Below are 17,487 nucleotides of genomic sequence, written 5' to 3' on the forward strand. Positions count from 1 at the left end.
GACCAACATTTTTTCAGCTACTTTTTAAAATTATGAAATTTTTAGATTATACCTTTTTCATACTTGTTAAATATTATTTTCAATGTACGCCACCATCTGTGTGTTTGACGTTGCTTGTCACCAAAGAATATCTTGTCACCTATATAGTCTCCATGTTGTCACCCTTTAAACATAACAAATTTTGCAATACATTGCGGCTTAGAATAAACAAGTGTATTAAAAATCAAAACACAAGTTATTTTTAAAAGTTGCTGAAGTAATGTTGGCCAGTTTGGGGAGTACAGCCTATAGCTTAATTTATTCAAATTTATTGCTCCTGTTACATGAAACACCCGGTATATAAACAAAGATAGATATAACTCCGTAATAGATTAAATAACATAATACACTCCATAATAAAGAAAACCAATTTAAACTAAAATGTATTAAAACGTTAATAGAATTACTTCTCTTTAGGTATTTGATGATTCATTTTTATTTTTATTTTGTAAGTATAAAATGTAGGCGGTTAATTATATACCAATACCAATATACTAATTGAATGACATTGAAGTTGAACACTGACATCTACTAGCAAACTAGTGAATAACGAAGTAATCTATTTTTTTTTTTTAATCTTTATTTATTTATAGAGGGTTTTACGTTTTAAACAAATGCCACCCTCATAGTGGCTCTCTAAAAAAACTACAACAGACTAACTTTCACTATTTCTAAGTTGAATGATAATTAAAGTAATCTAGAGGGGTATTAAATTAAAACTGGTGCTGCCATCTAGAGGTAGAAAGCCCCAGTAAATTTATACTAAAGCTAGGAAATACAATTTTCTGTAGCGCTATTGGCTACTAGATGGCGTTGAAATCATTAGTTTAACTGACATCTAGTGATCAAAAGCCGAAATAACTTTATTGTACCTTGCGAAGGACATAAAAACTTTGTCAACACCAATCACATCAATGGAAGAAAGGTAAACGGACCGTAGATCACATTTTCTTCTCTTAATTGTCATAGATTTAATTACTCTCAAGCAAATCAGCAGTAAATAATATTACCGTATTTATTCAAGACTAAAGTAAGTACTAGTAGTAGTAGTAAAACTCCTTATTGTACAAAAATAAACATAAAACAAGAGAAGAACGCATCATTTGTACAAAGGCGAACTTATCCCTTTCAGGGATCTCTTCCAGTTAACCAGTACTCGGTTTTGTCGGGGGCGCAGGGCACGCCGGTCGGGAGCGCGACGGTCGGGCGCGTCCCGGCAGGGCTGGCAGTTTGTATGGCATATTTTGAACTTTATTGCTAAGTGAATAAGGGTCGTAATAGATGATTTTACTTTATGTTCTAGAACATAATAAGCAACTTTATGTCGTCTACGGACGACTTAAAGTCGAACTTTACGAGCATGAGAAGTGAAAAAATAAAATACAAATTGGATTATCAATGTATTTATTATATAATTATAATTGTCGACGGTTACAATACAAAATACATTATAATTTCAAAATTACAAAATTATTATAACATCCATAGGTACATCTAACATTATATTTCTAATGATTTTACCTTTCAATTTTATAACATTTGTACCCATAGTCCATAATCATTTAAAAGTCAATTCTACCTACCTACCCTACCCTACCCTTTTTTTTTTAACGTTGGGGAAATGCGTTTACGCATGCCACCTGGTCCGGGGGAATGACGGACTAACCAGAGGACTACCGTCTAAAACCACCAACGAGTGCCGAATCCGCCTTAGATGGGGTGCCGCAGGGTCGCTATCAGCATTCGACCGCATGCATCAGCATTCGACCGCATGCATCAGCATTCGACCGCATGCTAAAAAAAGTACCCCTGTCGTACCAGTCTCGAACCCGAGAACCCTACCCTACCCATACCCTACCCATTCTATTCTATTCTACTTTGCCTCACATGTGAATAAAATGCAACTTTCTTATCAGTTTTAGAACAATAAAGAGAGCCTTTACCAGCTGGTGTGGTGAAAACGATTTTTCGATTTTCGCAGTAGACGTTGACTTTGTGTTTGTGTTCTATAAGGCGGTTTGCACATGTAACACACGCCGTTCGTGTGTGGTGTGCGAGCAGTACGTCTCTACATAAGTACGTGCATATCTGTCTCGTTCACACACCGGTGGCGTTGGGTTCCTCATTCCTTATCTATGGTGTGACGCATAAGGCTTTATAGTTCTACAGTAAGGTATATTATACAAAAACTTTAAACTAGTGACGGCCTCTTCAGGCTCACGATGGGCGCGCGGATGTCGGGCGGCTGCGGGGTGGTGGGCGCGGGCGGGGGCTCCCAGTCTCGGCCCAGCGCGTAACGAACCTGAAACATTGCACACTTTACTTTAGGTCACTCATCTGGAAAAAAATTATGGGCCCCTGGAGGGAAAGTTTAAAAAACCTCAAGTTAACTCATTTTACTTAAAGGAAACATTTTTTTATTTTTTTAAAGTACCAAACTGTATTCAAAGATTTTTTTAAATTCGCTTGTCTCACCCGGGAATCGAACCGACTAAAAATAAAAAAAACACCCTCTATTTTATTTAACTAGTCGATACAGTTAATGTTAATGATAATATTTCTCCAAAAAACATTAGGTATTACACTCGTCTGTCGTACAAAATATCCATAAAATGTAATATTTAGTACTCAAGAATATTTTTAGACCAGCCTGTATAACCGCTTGTAGTGTATTGTACGGTCTCAGTGGCGAGTGTTCAGTGGCGCATCCGGCTGTTACCTCTAAACTTATCTAAACGTAATTTTTTTTTAGGGTTCCGTACCCAAAGGGTAAAAACGGGACCCTATTACTAAGACTCCGCTGTCCGTCTGTCTGTCACCAGGCTCACGAACCGTGATAGCTATAGACAGTTGAAATTTTCACAGATGCTGTATTTCTGTTGCCGCTATAACAACAAATACTAAAAAGTACGGAACCCTCGGTGCGCGAGTCCGACTCGCACTTGGCCGGTTTTTTGTTTATTAGAAAAAGATTTTATCAATGAAAAATTCCAATTCGAATTCGAATTTTCCACTCATTTACTCTAAGGTTAGCTGGAAGAGATCCCTTATAGGGATATGGATAAGCTCGCCTTTGTACCTAAATTTATATGAATTTCATGTTAACAATTTGTTTTTGTACAATTAAGTGATTTACCACCACTACTACTACTAAATGTATTTTTAGAATGTTTTTTTTTTTCATGTTTTGAGTAAGTACCTATTTGTATATAATTAACTAACTTTATTAGGCACTTACATAAAAAAGGCGGTAAGTAAAAAAAAAACATTAAATAACTTTCATTACCTACTTTAGTTAAAATAGATTTCACTAACATATATGTTTAATGTTAATGTATGAAACATATAATAGTATGTATGAAAGCTAATGAAATATAACCGAAATCAAAAAATTTGTTATAAACTTATGGGTCTTATGGAAATTTAGTAATTCATAGTGATAATAGACTTCACCTTTGTAACTAGTTACACCAAAGGTTTAAAAATAAAAATAAGATCATACAAATGGGTATTAATGAAAGTCCATGCATTTCTCTAAACACAAATAGGCTAGGGTAAATCGGCATACAGCTTATAGTCGATATTATCCTATAGCCGAAATATCCTTTACCCTGGTACCTTAATAGACGTCGGGCGAGCCGCAACGCTTTATCTACAAAAGGACGTATCATATTAAACCATTCACTACAGTGCATTAAAACATAACTATTACTACCTATCAGGGAGATTTTTGAACTGCTTTGTGCACACCAGATGTCTGTGCGTAGAAGTGCACGTGCACCGCATGCGGGACGTGTGCGTGATTGTAGTGCACGTGCAGGTCTACGAACGCGCAGCCCGTGTGCTTTGGCCTTTATTTCAGTCTAAACGCTTTCATTTAAATTCCAAACTCATGCTATATATGTATGTGACAGGCAAGAAGCAGGCCTAGAACTTAATTGGGAATAAAAACTGCGAGATGATTCAAGACATTTCCAACTAGTGTAAACAGGTGTGACGTGTGACTAGGGCCAATCGCCGATCAGTTTATAATAATAAAAAAAAGGTACCTACCCAAATAAAACAAACGTTTGGTGATAATTTTTTATTTCCAACATTAATATTCCATTTGGTTCCGAGCTTTCATGTCACTCGTGTAATATGTATGTATTGTATTGTATAGATATATTATCTAAATTAAATTGGTTGCAAAATTTCTACTTACATTTCACTTACATTTATTTATGAATTAAAATATAAATTAAGTACGAATAACAATCGTTACTTCTTATTCTTATATTTTTTAGTCTTACTTACCGAGTGCGACTTCTAAGGTCAAAAATTTAATTTTTCATTTCATTAACATAAGTATAACCTACATTTAAAACACCACTAATTAACACTATTATAAATGTTTGTATCATAGGGCATTTTTCGCTCTTTTAAGTTTAAAGGACTTAAATATAGTCGATGACGATATAAATGCCCATCAAAAGGTGTTTTTCTTGGCTTTTACCCAAACGTGGACAGACAAACAATAAGCGACTTTAACACAACCAAATAAAGCTCAATACATTATTGTAGCCACCGCAGCAGCCGCAAAGTATAAAATTTGATCACAATGACAAAGTTGGAGAGAAAACTCGTTGTATTGACATCTTAAAAGGAGTAGTGTGATGCATTTATACATTTGCAGATTGCACATGTATAAATATATAAATTCATCACAATACTCCACAACATTTGAAATTTGAGATTGACTTAGATCCTGTCACTGCTTAATACGCCTATAAAATATACATGTCGCAGGCATTTTGTAAGAATCCGCCGTTTACAAACGGCGTCGTCAATTTACAAACTTCCGCATTTTGTAAAATACCTTATGACATTAACAGCGCCGTTTATAATTTGCAGCGGCATTTTGGTCGAATTAGTTCTTTAACCGTGGCAAACGTGGAAACGTTTGTAAATTGACGACGTCGTTTGTAAACGGCGGATTCTTACAATTTGCCTGCGACATACATAATATAATTACTTTTAGCTAAAAAAATCGGAGACACCCATATTACGCTTGTGATCAGATTTTCTTCTGAGTTCCTAGTTGTATTGTACACAATGTGAACAACAAAAAAGACAACAACCTATCGTACCTCACACACAACCTGATTTAATCCATTATACCATATATTACTTGAAATTATTTGAATTTCTGCTTTTACTGTCATCATCATCATCATAATTTAAGAGCATGGCTCTTGTCGGTGGTGGGTTGTTGGTGGTGGTGGGTGGTGTTTACTGTCAGCTAAACCTCAAATGTTATCCCCAAATACGATCAATTATTGTCATAAACTACCAGACATATCAAATAATCTCAGCAATATAAATAACTTTGACAACATTTGAGAGAAAATAGGAGTAAAATAGGTAGTCAAAACACGACATCAGAGTGGGATGAGATCAGCTGGTGTGAGTAGGATTACATAGTAATGTAGTTATGATATGAGGTCAGTTAGGCGAGCACCTTGGGATGGAATTAATAATAGGTTAACAATTATTAGCATTAAATAATTAGTAAAAAACCAAGTACAATATCCGTAACAAAGTATGTGTTTGTTAAAAAGTATGTGATAATGACGCAATGTGGTCATTACTATGTTTGCCATGATAGACTATGAATGCGACTATAGATCTGTTAACGTTAAACATTGCCTATACATAGAATTGATCATGACTTTAAACACAATCGCCTGCCCGCGTTTATACGTAATTTTTTTATTCAAAACGATATTTAGGGATTATTAAAATTGATTTCGTTTAGAAAAACTCTCTTTTATTGTATACGGGACTAACGTGGAAAGGAGCAGTCAAAGTATGAGAGAATTTAATAATGTTCTTCTTATAAGTAAGTAAAAATAATAGAGAGATAGATTTGGAATAAGTATAGTCCTCTAGATACAAAGCTTGTCTACTTCTACCTAATTAGTAATTAGATAAAAGGATAATGAATTAGGATAGGACACAAGAATTCTTGCACGAAACCACAATAAAATTCAATTTAGTACTACCTACTCATATTGGGTCACATAACAAGCATAAAATAAAAGCAACGGTATTAACTGCTAAATGCCAACTTTTCAATATTTTCATGCGTAGACCTACAGATAAATAAAATAGTCCGTATTTTTTCACAACGTTCGTGCTAGAATTCCTATTCTACTGATCCACCAATAGAGGAAACTTGAAACTTCAACAAGGAATGTAATGGCACTTTCATTTATATTCACCTAGTTATCACATGCTGGGGAACTCTTTATCACATTAACATTACACTTTTTTTTGGGGCAAAGATTGCCTATCATCATTTTTAAATAGTAAAACAAAAGATACCTACAAAATGGTAATACCTAACCACTACAATAAAACATGATTTAATCTTAATTATTAAGAGTCATCAAACTCTTTACAACGTTTTTATTAATTTTTATATTTTTTATTGAGGTCATATACAGGCGAACGAACGTAATAATTATTTTGCTGCCGAAAAATTCAATCTGTACATAGGTTCTAGACTCTAGACGTTAGTAGCCTAACATAAAGTGAATATGTCGCAGGCATTTTGTAAGAATCCGCCGTTTACAAACGGCGGCGACTTTTTACAAATAGCCTTCGGCAATTTGTAAACCGCTTCGCGTTTATAGTATGACGGCGCCGTTTGTAAACGGCGGATTCTTACAAAATGCCTGCGACATATGTATGACAAGACGCGTGGCAGCAATAATTTTATTATTAAGCTGCGTGGCATCAGGTGCCTTGTAAGTGAGGAATTTAGAACTTAAACCTGTGTATGACCATTTGGTATCGACAGGTTGCCACCCATATACATTACTAGGTATATTTTAGCTTGATTTACAGGAAAAAAATTATAGAAAGAGTAAATACGATGTTACGACATAGCATAACTGAATTTTTCGGTGTACTACGTTTCTTACACCTAGTTTTGGAAAATACTACATCAAAAAAAGGTGGCAACCCCCTATACAAAGAGTGCCGGGATTTATTTGCCAATGTGGTTTTCAGGGCCCGGTTCAGTGACAGTTCGCCGTGAGCGAGACGCGGCGCTCATCTGGCGGGTCGACATCCCTTCCTGAAAGTTTTGCTCCGGTTATTCACAATTTCCTGGGGTTGGAGGGTTAGTTGATGCAAGGGAAACGGAACACATGACATGGCAAACAAACACAAAACTACTGTACTAATCCCAACTAAGTGCTATGTTAGGTTAGACCGTTAGTTCACATCACCGGAAATATTTAATATTTTCCTATAGGCATTAAATAGTAATTACCTAGACGTAGCGGCGAAGCGTCTCCATAACTGATTGAAATTTTAAATATACAACCGACGATACTAAAATTTACTGGCGTTTACCCTTTTTCAAGCCATCACTAAAGAATGAGAATGATATTTAAGCTTTAAGTACAATCGAGGACATTCCCGGTGAACCACCTTAAGGGCAAAAATCGTTTAAACGTCTTGCAGACGGTCAGGCAATATCGTAAAAGTGATGACCAATAGCATGGCACTTAAAAATGTGGGTGTTGAAGAAAAAAGTTTGCTCAGGTAAAGTTTATTGCCGTCCATTGTTTTTGTGATGGCCAGCATTTGCAAACTAAGATAAGGAATCCAAAATGCGTCCTAATTGGTTATCTTTATGGGGAGGCGAAGCTTTGTGTCATTAGCTGTTTTTACCCTTTTCATTATTAACATAAACAATTCTAAATGCATCGTAATTGGTTATATCTATGGGAGGCGTAGTTTAGTTCGCTCGTAAGGTTCGAGGTAAAAAAAACTGAAGTGGTTAACCGGGAATGTCCTCGATTGTACAGTCGCCATCAGATATATCTGAGCGGCCAAGGTGCTCAAAAATATCTGAACACGCACTCTAATGCCTTGACAATAGAGACACGTTCAGATATTTGTGAGCGCCTTGGCCGCTCCGATATATCTGATGGCGACTGTACCTACTCAAACAATCGACAATACATATCACTTACGTTGCAGCTGTAGCAGGTGATACCTATTGTCGATACGCTTTTTGGCCATGGTAAATAGTAGGGTACACGGTGAAGACGTGAAGTTCAATTTCCGGACAAGAAAAAATACCTATCAAGTGAACAAAATTGTTAATACTACCCCGCTTTTGTGTGTAGCGAATAAATATTAATACGTCTGAAAAATAGTTAGAGGCCAAAACTGCAGCTAATCTACTCATTCTACTTGTGCGCAACTATATACCACCACGTCATTTATTCTCTGGCGTATGATGGAGGGAATTATCCACGTTACAGAGCGAACGTTACTTTCTGACGCGCGATTAGGGTTGCCATACTATATGACTTCGCGAGTGTGTGGGTTTTTAGAAACCTCAACTAACCACTGAAAGTTAGCTAAAAGTTTGGAGTTGTAGCAACAGCAAATGGACGCTTGTAGTTACAGCAGATAAAAAATCTTCGCGATACGGAGACCATAAGGTCCATAAGGACCATAAGGTAAGGTTCTTTAATAATAAAGAAAACCCAGTGGGGTTTAGAGAAGTTACAGTCCAGAAAATGTCAGGATTTTTGTCAAGATATTCCATTTTTTTCATATGGCAACCCTTCGCGCGAAGGCAAGAGGCACTGTCTCGTCAATAATCCCGTCTGTACACTGTAAGACGTTACCTTGAAGATGTTGGTGAGCTCGTCCAGCAGCGCCTCGTAGCGGAAGGAGATGCGGATGTCGGGCACGTTGGTGCGCGTGATGTCGTTGCCAGCCACGCCCTCCTTCATGTAGTTGGGCCCCAGCCAGTACTGCTTCATCTATTGATTACACGTTGTCTTTAATACAATGCAATAACAATAACCACATGCAGAATATTGGGTGCAGTCAATTTTTATAGTTTTTCTATTAAAACTGTGCCATTTTTGCAAAGTTGAGTTAGCATCCGAAATCCCAGGTCACTTGAGAATATTCTATAGTGTTCCTTTCCCTACTATCTGAGCCTGATCTCCAATCGCAAAGTAAAAACCGTTGACAGAACCTCGTCTGTTGTAGAGCAGGTGCACCGCCTTGCAGGTGAGATTGGCTTGATGGCAAAATGGTGGTAGGGTTCCAATGGCGACATGTACAACAAGGAGTAATGTCAAAGCGCTGGGAATATTACCTCATGGGGGAAGCCGGACATGAGCACGGAGTTGCGCGCCAGCTCGCACATGTCGCAGGAAGACAGTTTCCACACTTGCGTCGCGATGCTGTACTCTTCCATAAGCGGTTCCTGAGGGTAAACCAAGTGTTATTGAAATAAAAAACTCAAACTAGTGCGAGGTTACTAACAAATGAAAAGTCACAATTATTAACTTGTCGCAAAGAAGGTTTACGCACACTGCACTTGACCGAACAGCTGGAGCATAGGTATTCTAAAAAACCTGAAGAAAAATATCCCACACATTTAAAATATCGCGCCAAAATTTCTCGTACTTAAGAGGTCTGCGCCCAGCAGTGGCATACATAACTAATAATGAAGAGGAATAAATTAACGGTTTTAGATCTTACTACCTTGGTGAAGTGGAACTGCAGCGGGTCATCAGTGCTGAGCGTGATAGCGAGTCCTCTGGCCAGGAACTCCGGCAGCGGGTTGCGATGATAATTCAAGAAGAGGGAATTGTTGCTGAGCGGAGACATTGCTATTGCGATCTGTGTCAGGTAGTAAAGGTATTGCAGTACTGGAACCTGGGGAAAAATTAAGATTTTGGTCTGTTTATTCTTGTCAACATTGGCCACAGCGACTGCAGGTCCAGGAATTGCTGTTTTAGGGTTCCGTACCCAAAGGGTAAAAACGGGACCCTTTTACTATGACTCCGCTGTCCGTCTGTCTGTCACCAGGCTGTATCTCATGAACCGTGATAGCTAGACAGTTGAAATTTTAACAGATGATGTATTTCTGTTGCCGCTATAACAACAAATACTAAAAAGTACGGAACCCTCGGTGCGCGAGTCCGACTCGCACTTGGCCGGTTTTTTTGTTTTCTAGCTGTTATTATAACATTTATAGGTGATTCCGTACCCGATCTTCCTGTTTCTGGCGTGTATAAGGTACGAAGCGCACTTTGCAGCACTCCGACATAGTTGTAAGCGCTGTTGATGTTCGTTGCGACGCCAGATAAGGTGTGATATAATTACCTTCCTAAGCAGCAGTCCATGGGAGATGTTCTCAGCAAACATGAACCCGCAGACGAGATGCTGCACGGGACCAGCCTCGCCACAATGGGGACGGAGAACGAACGTGTTCAGCCCTTGTTCCCTGTTAAAATTACACGAGGTTTAGACTTTAGGATTGATTTGGCCATGAAAATGTATATAGAGTTTACGTTAATTGTGGGAATCGACAAAAAGTTGAAGAATTTACAACCGAAACATATCATCTCTGTTAGCCTTTTCAGACCCGGCCCGCCGGCGGTTTGATAAATTTGAACGTGTGACTGGAAGCCTGCGCCGTAGAGAAAGCTCTTTATGAACTCGGTACTGGCGTTTTATCATTAGAAACTGCGTAAGGTTGAGCATAATACGAAAATTACGCCTCCTCAATTTCAAGACACAATCTTCAACCTCTGTCATTAAGGCGTTCATGTAATGATCTGATATTTTTATTTAAAATAATAAATAATCTTGTAGATGCCCCTGAACTTCTACATAATACAGGTTTTCGAGTGCCTCGTAGAACAGAACGTGGTTGTCGGAGCAAAATGCTGTTCAGTGTTGGGACATGTCGCACTAAATATGCACAGCAATCATATATTAAACGCGCATGCAGGTTGTATAATGAAAAGTGTATGAACGCGGATATATTTGGCAGTTCGTTAGGGTTATCTAAGAAGAAAGTTTATTCTCTATTAAATTAGTATTAAAGCTAGGTTAAGTTATCTCATTATTTGTTAATTTCACTGTTGTCTCAGATAGCATTTCATAGTATTAAGTTTTATTAAAAATTTACATAGGTACAGGAAACTATAGGTCTACATTGTAATAAATTCTAGCTGTCAGCTTATTCACCTACATGTTTTATAAGACTGTTTGTTTCTAAATAAAAAAATATAAAAAAATGACGAATTCTTCTTGTTGGCCCATCGAGTTGGTAAATTATAATCAAGATACAATAAATTTATTTATAAAAATCAACATTTTACAACCTAAATTTTAGATAGGTACTCAGATATTTATTTTAAAAAACTCAGTATGTATGTTGTGTTGACTACTTACTTGCGGAAGTGGTTGAGCACGGTGATGTTGGCGTACATGTAGTAAAGGTAGTAGGCGTAGGGAGGGTTCTCCTCGTCGTCCCAGTCGCCTGGTGCACGGACTTCGGGGTCCAGGATCGGGTTCTCGGGCTTTGACTCGTCGTCCACGCTGTCGAAGCCGACCACGTGCTGCGAATGACAGACAACTTGTATCGCGAGAAACGAAAACGTGCACATTGGGGCAAGTTTTATCTCAAGTTTACATTTAAGTTTAAAAAGAGTAAAATAACTTGCCGAAAACGTTTTATCGAGTGAGATTAAGGAGTGGGGGGGGAAGAGGAGGTGGAGGAGGAGGAGGAGGAGGAGTGAGGTGGGGTAAGGTTGCCAGAGCTCGAGGGAGAGGAGTGTTAGGGTCGGCAACGCGCATGTAACTCCTCTGGAGTTGCAGGCGTACATAGGCTACGGAGACTGCTTAACATCAGGCGGGCCGTATGCTTGTTTGCCACCGACGTAGTATTAAAAAAAAAAAATTACACCTATTTGCAAAACTTACCGTTAGAAATTTGTGCAGCTCTATGTTACTATTGGGGTCCTTGGTGACTTCGAATAATGGCAGGAAAATATTAGTGAGGAGCTCTTGGAAGTTGTTCATGATCTTGTTCGATTTGAAAATATCGCTGGAAGAGAATAGGATGATTAAAAACTTATTATAACTCCTATTTTTTTAACGACTATTTTTGCCTACGTTCGTGTTTACAAGAGGCAATTATAGAAGACGCCGCCATTATAAGAAGTGATAGAAAAGATCACACAATGACATTCGATAGAATTGACTGCATGTTATTATCTAAAATGTAAAATATTGAGATGAAAAGGAATCACAGAGGTCCTACCGCGAACCACGTTCGTCGTTTTGCCTCTCTATTGCACTTACATGTAAATTCGTACGTAAGTGTGGCCCTCAGAGCCTCAGACATAATAAATCTCAAGGTAGTTGTCGTTAACAATTTGAAGGTTTCCTAGTAACCATTTACAATGCTGAATAGAGTTCCACAGGGGTCTCTTCTAGGACCATTACCCATTAATATTTTACCACATGTCAAGGCTACAACGTTATAAGACTTATAAGAGAGTGGTACTTACCAAAGATAGATCATTTATCTATATTTAAATACATTCTATCGTATTCTTATAAATCTTCATTTTTAGTTTTAAAGTGTGTCAACAGATGGCAGTGAATGTACTGGGGTTACAAAATTTACTATGACAGTAACGCTCTAGTATCAGTTACTCTATCTACTTACTAAAGCCTAGGTATCTGGATGAGCCACCGCACGTTGTTGGAATGCACGTCGTACTGGATGGCCCAGTTGGCCAGCTTGGCCCACTCGCTCGGGCTCTTGCCGTAAATGGATAGACGTAGCTCCGCATTTTGGTATTTACTCTCCTCTAAGTCTGAGGCTACTTCCTGTAAATTGAAAGATTATTCAAGGGTTTAGTCGACAGTGACCAGTGACTGCTGACCGAGAACGAAATGGAAAGGAAAGTATTGCAATAAAAGGGAAAAAAACCGGCCAAATGCGAGTCGGACTCACACACGAAGGGTTCCGTACCATTAACTATAAAAACTATCACCCATCCAAGTACTGACCCTGCCCGACGTTGCTTAAGTTCGGTCAAAAATCACGTTTGTTGTATGGGAGCCCCACTTAAATCTCTATTTTGTTTTTAGTATTTGTTGTTATAGCGGCAACCGAAATACATCATCTGTGAAAATTTCAGCTGTCTAGCTATCACAGATCACGAGATACAGCCTGGTGACAGACGGACAGCGGAGTCTTAGTAATAGGGTCCCGTTTTTACCCTTTGGGTACGGAACCCTAAAAAGAAAGAATAATAAAGGTTTAATAATAGGTTCAATAATTAGCTCCTGCAAGACTCAATCCATTACAATTACGTCAGTTACCTTTATAATCCTAGCGAAGTATTTTCCGTTCATGTGGTTATCGGTCTTGAGGAACACTTCTCGCAGCCGTGACTCGCCGATGGGGTTGTATTTGGCATTGAACTTGTCAAATCGGTGGAACGTGTTGCGGTCCTGCACAACAACAACAACAACAACAACATAAGTATATATAAATATATGTACCTATGTAGGTTTGAGGAGTAAAAAGCAAATAATTTGAAGGACCAGATATGCAGTGTACTCCTAGTAGTAAGGACTAAATGATCATCTTAGGAGTCATCTACCATGTTAATACTGCATTAAAATACTTTAAATAAAGATTACTTTGCATATTTTATTTACATAGTTTGATGGCTATGTCGCAGGCAAATTGTAAGAATCCGACGTTTACAAACAACCGCCCAGAAATAGGAGCCCCTCTTTCCGTCTAGTTAAGTTGCGAGTGAATTGTTTTTGTAAAGAAACAGTCCGACGAACTCCATATTTGATGGACACCCCAGCGTTTTTCATAGTTTTGATGTACAGCGCCACGCGTGGAAAATTAAAGAACTAATTCGACCAAAATGCCGCGGGAAATTACTAACACATCACTGCTGCACATCAAAACTATGAATACGCTGGGGTGTCCATCAAATCTGGAGTTCGTCGGACTGTTTCTTTTCAAAAAATATTTCCTTCACAACATAACTAAACGGAGCCCCGCGAAGCCTAGTTAGGTTGTGAAGTATAAGTTTTTTTAAGCCATGGTCACCCTAACGAAACCCACAACGTTTGACGTTGACGCTATTAAGCGCACTAACAAATTGCTTTCGGCAATTTGCAAACCGCTTCGCGTTTATAGAATGACGGCGCCGTTCGTAAACGGCTCCTGGGGCTCCTTTTTCAAACGGTATTAGAGTAATATTATTAGTCCACGAACTGTCAAATCGTATGGGTTACCATGGCCACACACTAATAATATTAGACTAATACCGTTCGAGAAATGAGCCCATGATCACTTCTGGACTTAATAGGTTTTCACGATAAAAAGCAGGATTGAGTGGCAGGGTGCAATTTCTGAACGGGTAAGCCCAGCCAAAGGCTTAGGTACTTTTTCTTTGACTCCTATAGGATATGGTACTAAATCGTCTACCAATAGGTAATCTGGTCTGGTGTCCACTAGATTTTTTGGTTTAAAGAATTATAAACTTCGAAGCACTTACCGCATGCACATCCAGCATATCCACAGTCAAGTCATAAGTACTAAGGTTCATGGACTGGAACACGGCCTTGAGGGTCATGGGCACGCCCTTATGCAGCGTAACCACCTCGTCTGCGTGATTCTTGAGGGTCTTCTTGATGAAACGAAGTAAATGCTTCTGGTTCATGCAGGATGCTGCGTGGATGTGGGTGTCCACTTTTCTGTAAGAACAGGGATCAGTTACATCATCTTCATTTTGAAAACTAGCCAGTTTAAAAGAATAGAGATAGTTTGAAACAGCCGTTTTTGAAAGACGACATCAAACAACTCGAGTTTTTGCCAACAGTTAGACGATGGCACTGACCTGATGTTGTAGAAGTCGCGATGTGGCACAGCCTTTTGTGAAGCTAGCTCCCGCAGCTCGTTGAGCAGCACATGCAGCTGAAACTTAGACGACAGGTAGGACAGTCGCCGGTAGCAGAAGGACTTCCTGAAGGCAAAAGATGAAGAAATTAGGTCGAAATTCAACCAAGTTTTAAGTAAAAAGGATTATTTTGAAAGATTTACGTTAAAGCGGAAGTGTTAATTGTGTCTGACATCACATAATCGTATACGATGAGGTACTTTAACTTATCGCTATCGAAGCAACTTGACAGATCATGGGAAATACCGTCCTATGACGGTTTTCAACGTTGATTATCCGCAGCGAAGAATGTGACTATCAAAGATTGGAGAACTGAAGTTCTAAACTTTGAAAATAGGTGCAAAATTATAACATCAAAATATTCAGGGAACAAATACTCACAGCGGTCCATCCGCCATCATGTTGCACATAGTATTCATGTCCTGAATGAACTCCGACAGTGGTATGTACTCGTAAGGTACTCGGGTCTCCTGGCCCTCTGCAGACTTAGTGTACAGGTTGAAGATGCCGCGGTCGGAGCGTATGGTGTAGTCCTTCGGCTCGGGCATGTGGCATTCCCAGGGATCCTTGTCCCTGAACGGTGGGTGGACTACGTGATCTGGAAGCAAACTAGCTTTATGTAGAACAGGTTTTTTTACTTTATAGTACAAATATCACAAGTACGAGCGCCACAAAGTAATAATGGCTCAAGACTGGCGAGTTGGCGACAGCTCGTTGGTGAAAAAACTTAGGATGAGGGCCATAATGCTCAAAGTGCTTAACACTCGAGGGAACGACTGAACAAAAACGTACACTCGAGAGCTTTAAAGCTTTAACAAACACTAATCTATGTTAGTAATTTCGCTTAAAGTCCTGCTGCAGGTCTTCCCAGAGTACTGAACACGATACCGTACCTGCTATATGTCCACTAGGACCCTTGGTGTAGGGCGCGTGGTTGGCGGGAGCGTCAGGGTCCATGTTGCGCAGGAACCGCGCAGTGATGGTGCAGAAGCTCTGATGTGACATCTCCATGTAGCGCTTGCGGATATCTAGTGCCTGCACCAGGTACGAGGAGGCTTGTTGCAAGTCTTCCAAGGGTACCTGAGAAAAGGAGTAAAAAATTTGATTGTTTTTCAAGTAAAGCAGAGTAAGATTACAGTCTTATTATGAAAAAAGAAGAAATACAGAGCCACGAGCGCAATGCAGGAGGCATACTTGCCACCAGCCAGGGCAACAAACATTGCAATGTCATGCAAACCTTGGTCCGACTCTAGCTGTCTTCACACACAGCACGCTGAACACTTCACTAGGTAAACGTACCGTCAACTCGGACCACGTGTATTTTACGTTTTAAAGGTGTTGCATGAACACGTGACATATCAGTCGACTTACCCCAGACGTGTCTTCCCCGCTGATGGCGACGCGCTGGAAGTGCGGCATGACCATGTCGTGTTCGAAGTCGTCCCTGCGCTCCTCCAGCAGGGCTCCCGCCTCGCTGCCGCCGAACGAACGGACTGATTGACCACATTCTGCAGCCCTGGAAAAAGGCATGTATTTAACCAACCATCCAAGTCCAAGTCCAAAAGTCCAGAAGTTCAAAATAAGTAGGCACCAAATAAAGTCGTATACACAAATGCTAAATTGATCCCATGGATACGAGTATTTTACACCTTGATTCAATTGAATGTACAAGTGTACATTTCACTAAACAATAACAGCAATGTTAAACCATTCTTGAAATGCACGCGCGTCTCCATAAGTATTTTCCGAAGATCCGTTAAATCTGGTCCAGATCCAGATAATACCTACTTTACTAGTTGGATCCGACTTACTAATCCCAACTAATCCCTAACCCTCGACTTATCGACACGTACATGTGAGCGGTGCATAAGATAATTGACGGAGCGAAGTACAACGTACTATCATCAATTCATATGGACACAGTTTTATATTAAAAAGCCTAACTATATAGAGTCCATAAAGTTTAACATTAACCCGCCGGGCAGCTTATCAATTAAAACAGTTCTATATCAATGCATTGCTCGTCTCACTAAAATCGATATCTATGCGAGGAAGACTCAGCGGTCATTGGCTGTTGTAATGATTAATGATAACAATGTTTGTGAGCTAGCTCTGTTTACACAGTAATTTAGCTCGGCTATTTACATCCTCTGTAAATAATAAAATATTAGCCTTTATTTCTGGGTTAAAGGAATTATTTGATTATAACTACCTACTATTAGAGTAGGCTAGGCTTAAGGGGGTAATAAAAAGATCCCTATGGGTCGAAGTGTAGCAACTAGCAAGGGCTCCCGAAATTATAAGATAAGGCTAGGCTAAGTATTATATATCTGCCAAAAAACTTCTAACGTAAATAAGCATTTTTGCCCTATGGCACATTTGCCAAATAAATTATGTATGTCAAATATCGACTATTAATAATGACTTATATTGACCGGGATATAGACCGTGATTACCTTTTGTATTATTTATGGGCTGAGGTCTATATCCCGGTCAATATAAGTCTAGTGAAACTAACCGTGAATCATTCAAAACTAATTATTAATAATGTAACTATCATAACGACTAGAAGACTAACGTTCAGTTATCTACACGTGGCATTTCTCTATAAAAGCTCTATTACATTATC

General features: G+C 39.0%; 1 protein-coding gene across 5 annotated transcripts in view; it reads right to left on the reverse strand.

Moving 5' to 3' along the window:
* Positions 1-1,943: 1,943 nt before the first annotated feature.
* LOC134748165 (AMP deaminase 2-like) overlaps positions 1,944-17,487 on the reverse strand; it is a 50,161-nt gene continuing 34,617 nt past the window's right edge. For 3 of the 5 annotated variants that reach the window (XM_063682873.1, XM_063682875.1, XM_063682876.1), the window contains 14 exons: positions 16,230-16,374; positions 15,752-15,938; positions 15,240-15,456; positions 14,799-14,924; positions 14,457-14,655; positions 13,255-13,386; positions 12,593-12,756; positions 11,842-11,965; positions 11,311-11,477; positions 10,234-10,354; positions 9,610-9,783; positions 9,218-9,328; positions 8,736-8,873; positions 1,944-2,341 (listed from right to left, as the gene is read on the reverse strand). In XM_063682873.1, the coding sequence (XP_063538943.1) occupies positions 2,231-2,341; positions 8,736-8,873; positions 9,218-9,328; positions 9,610-9,783; positions 10,234-10,354; positions 11,311-11,477; positions 11,842-11,965; positions 12,593-12,756; positions 13,255-13,386; positions 14,457-14,655; positions 14,799-14,924; positions 15,240-15,456; positions 15,752-15,938; positions 16,230-16,374 (2,116 nt within the window). In that variant the 3' untranslated portion in view covers positions 1,944-2,230. Of the gene's footprint in view, positions 2,342-3,649; positions 3,692-4,458; positions 7,163-8,735; positions 8,874-9,217; positions 9,329-9,609; positions 9,784-10,233; positions 10,355-11,310; positions 11,478-11,841; positions 11,966-12,592; positions 12,757-13,254; positions 13,387-14,456; positions 14,656-14,798; positions 14,925-15,239; positions 15,457-15,751; positions 15,939-16,229; positions 16,375-17,487 lie in introns of those variants that run through there. The other 2 variants (XM_063682877.1, XM_063682874.1) reach the window with 2 other exon arrangements.

The sequence above is a fragment of the Cydia strobilella genome, chromosome 16 (assembly GCF_947568885.1).
Source record: "Cydia strobilella chromosome 16, ilCydStro3.1, whole genome shotgun sequence".
In the NCBI taxonomy this organism is placed as follows: Eukaryota; Metazoa; Arthropoda; class Insecta; order Lepidoptera; family Tortricidae; genus Cydia; species Cydia strobilella.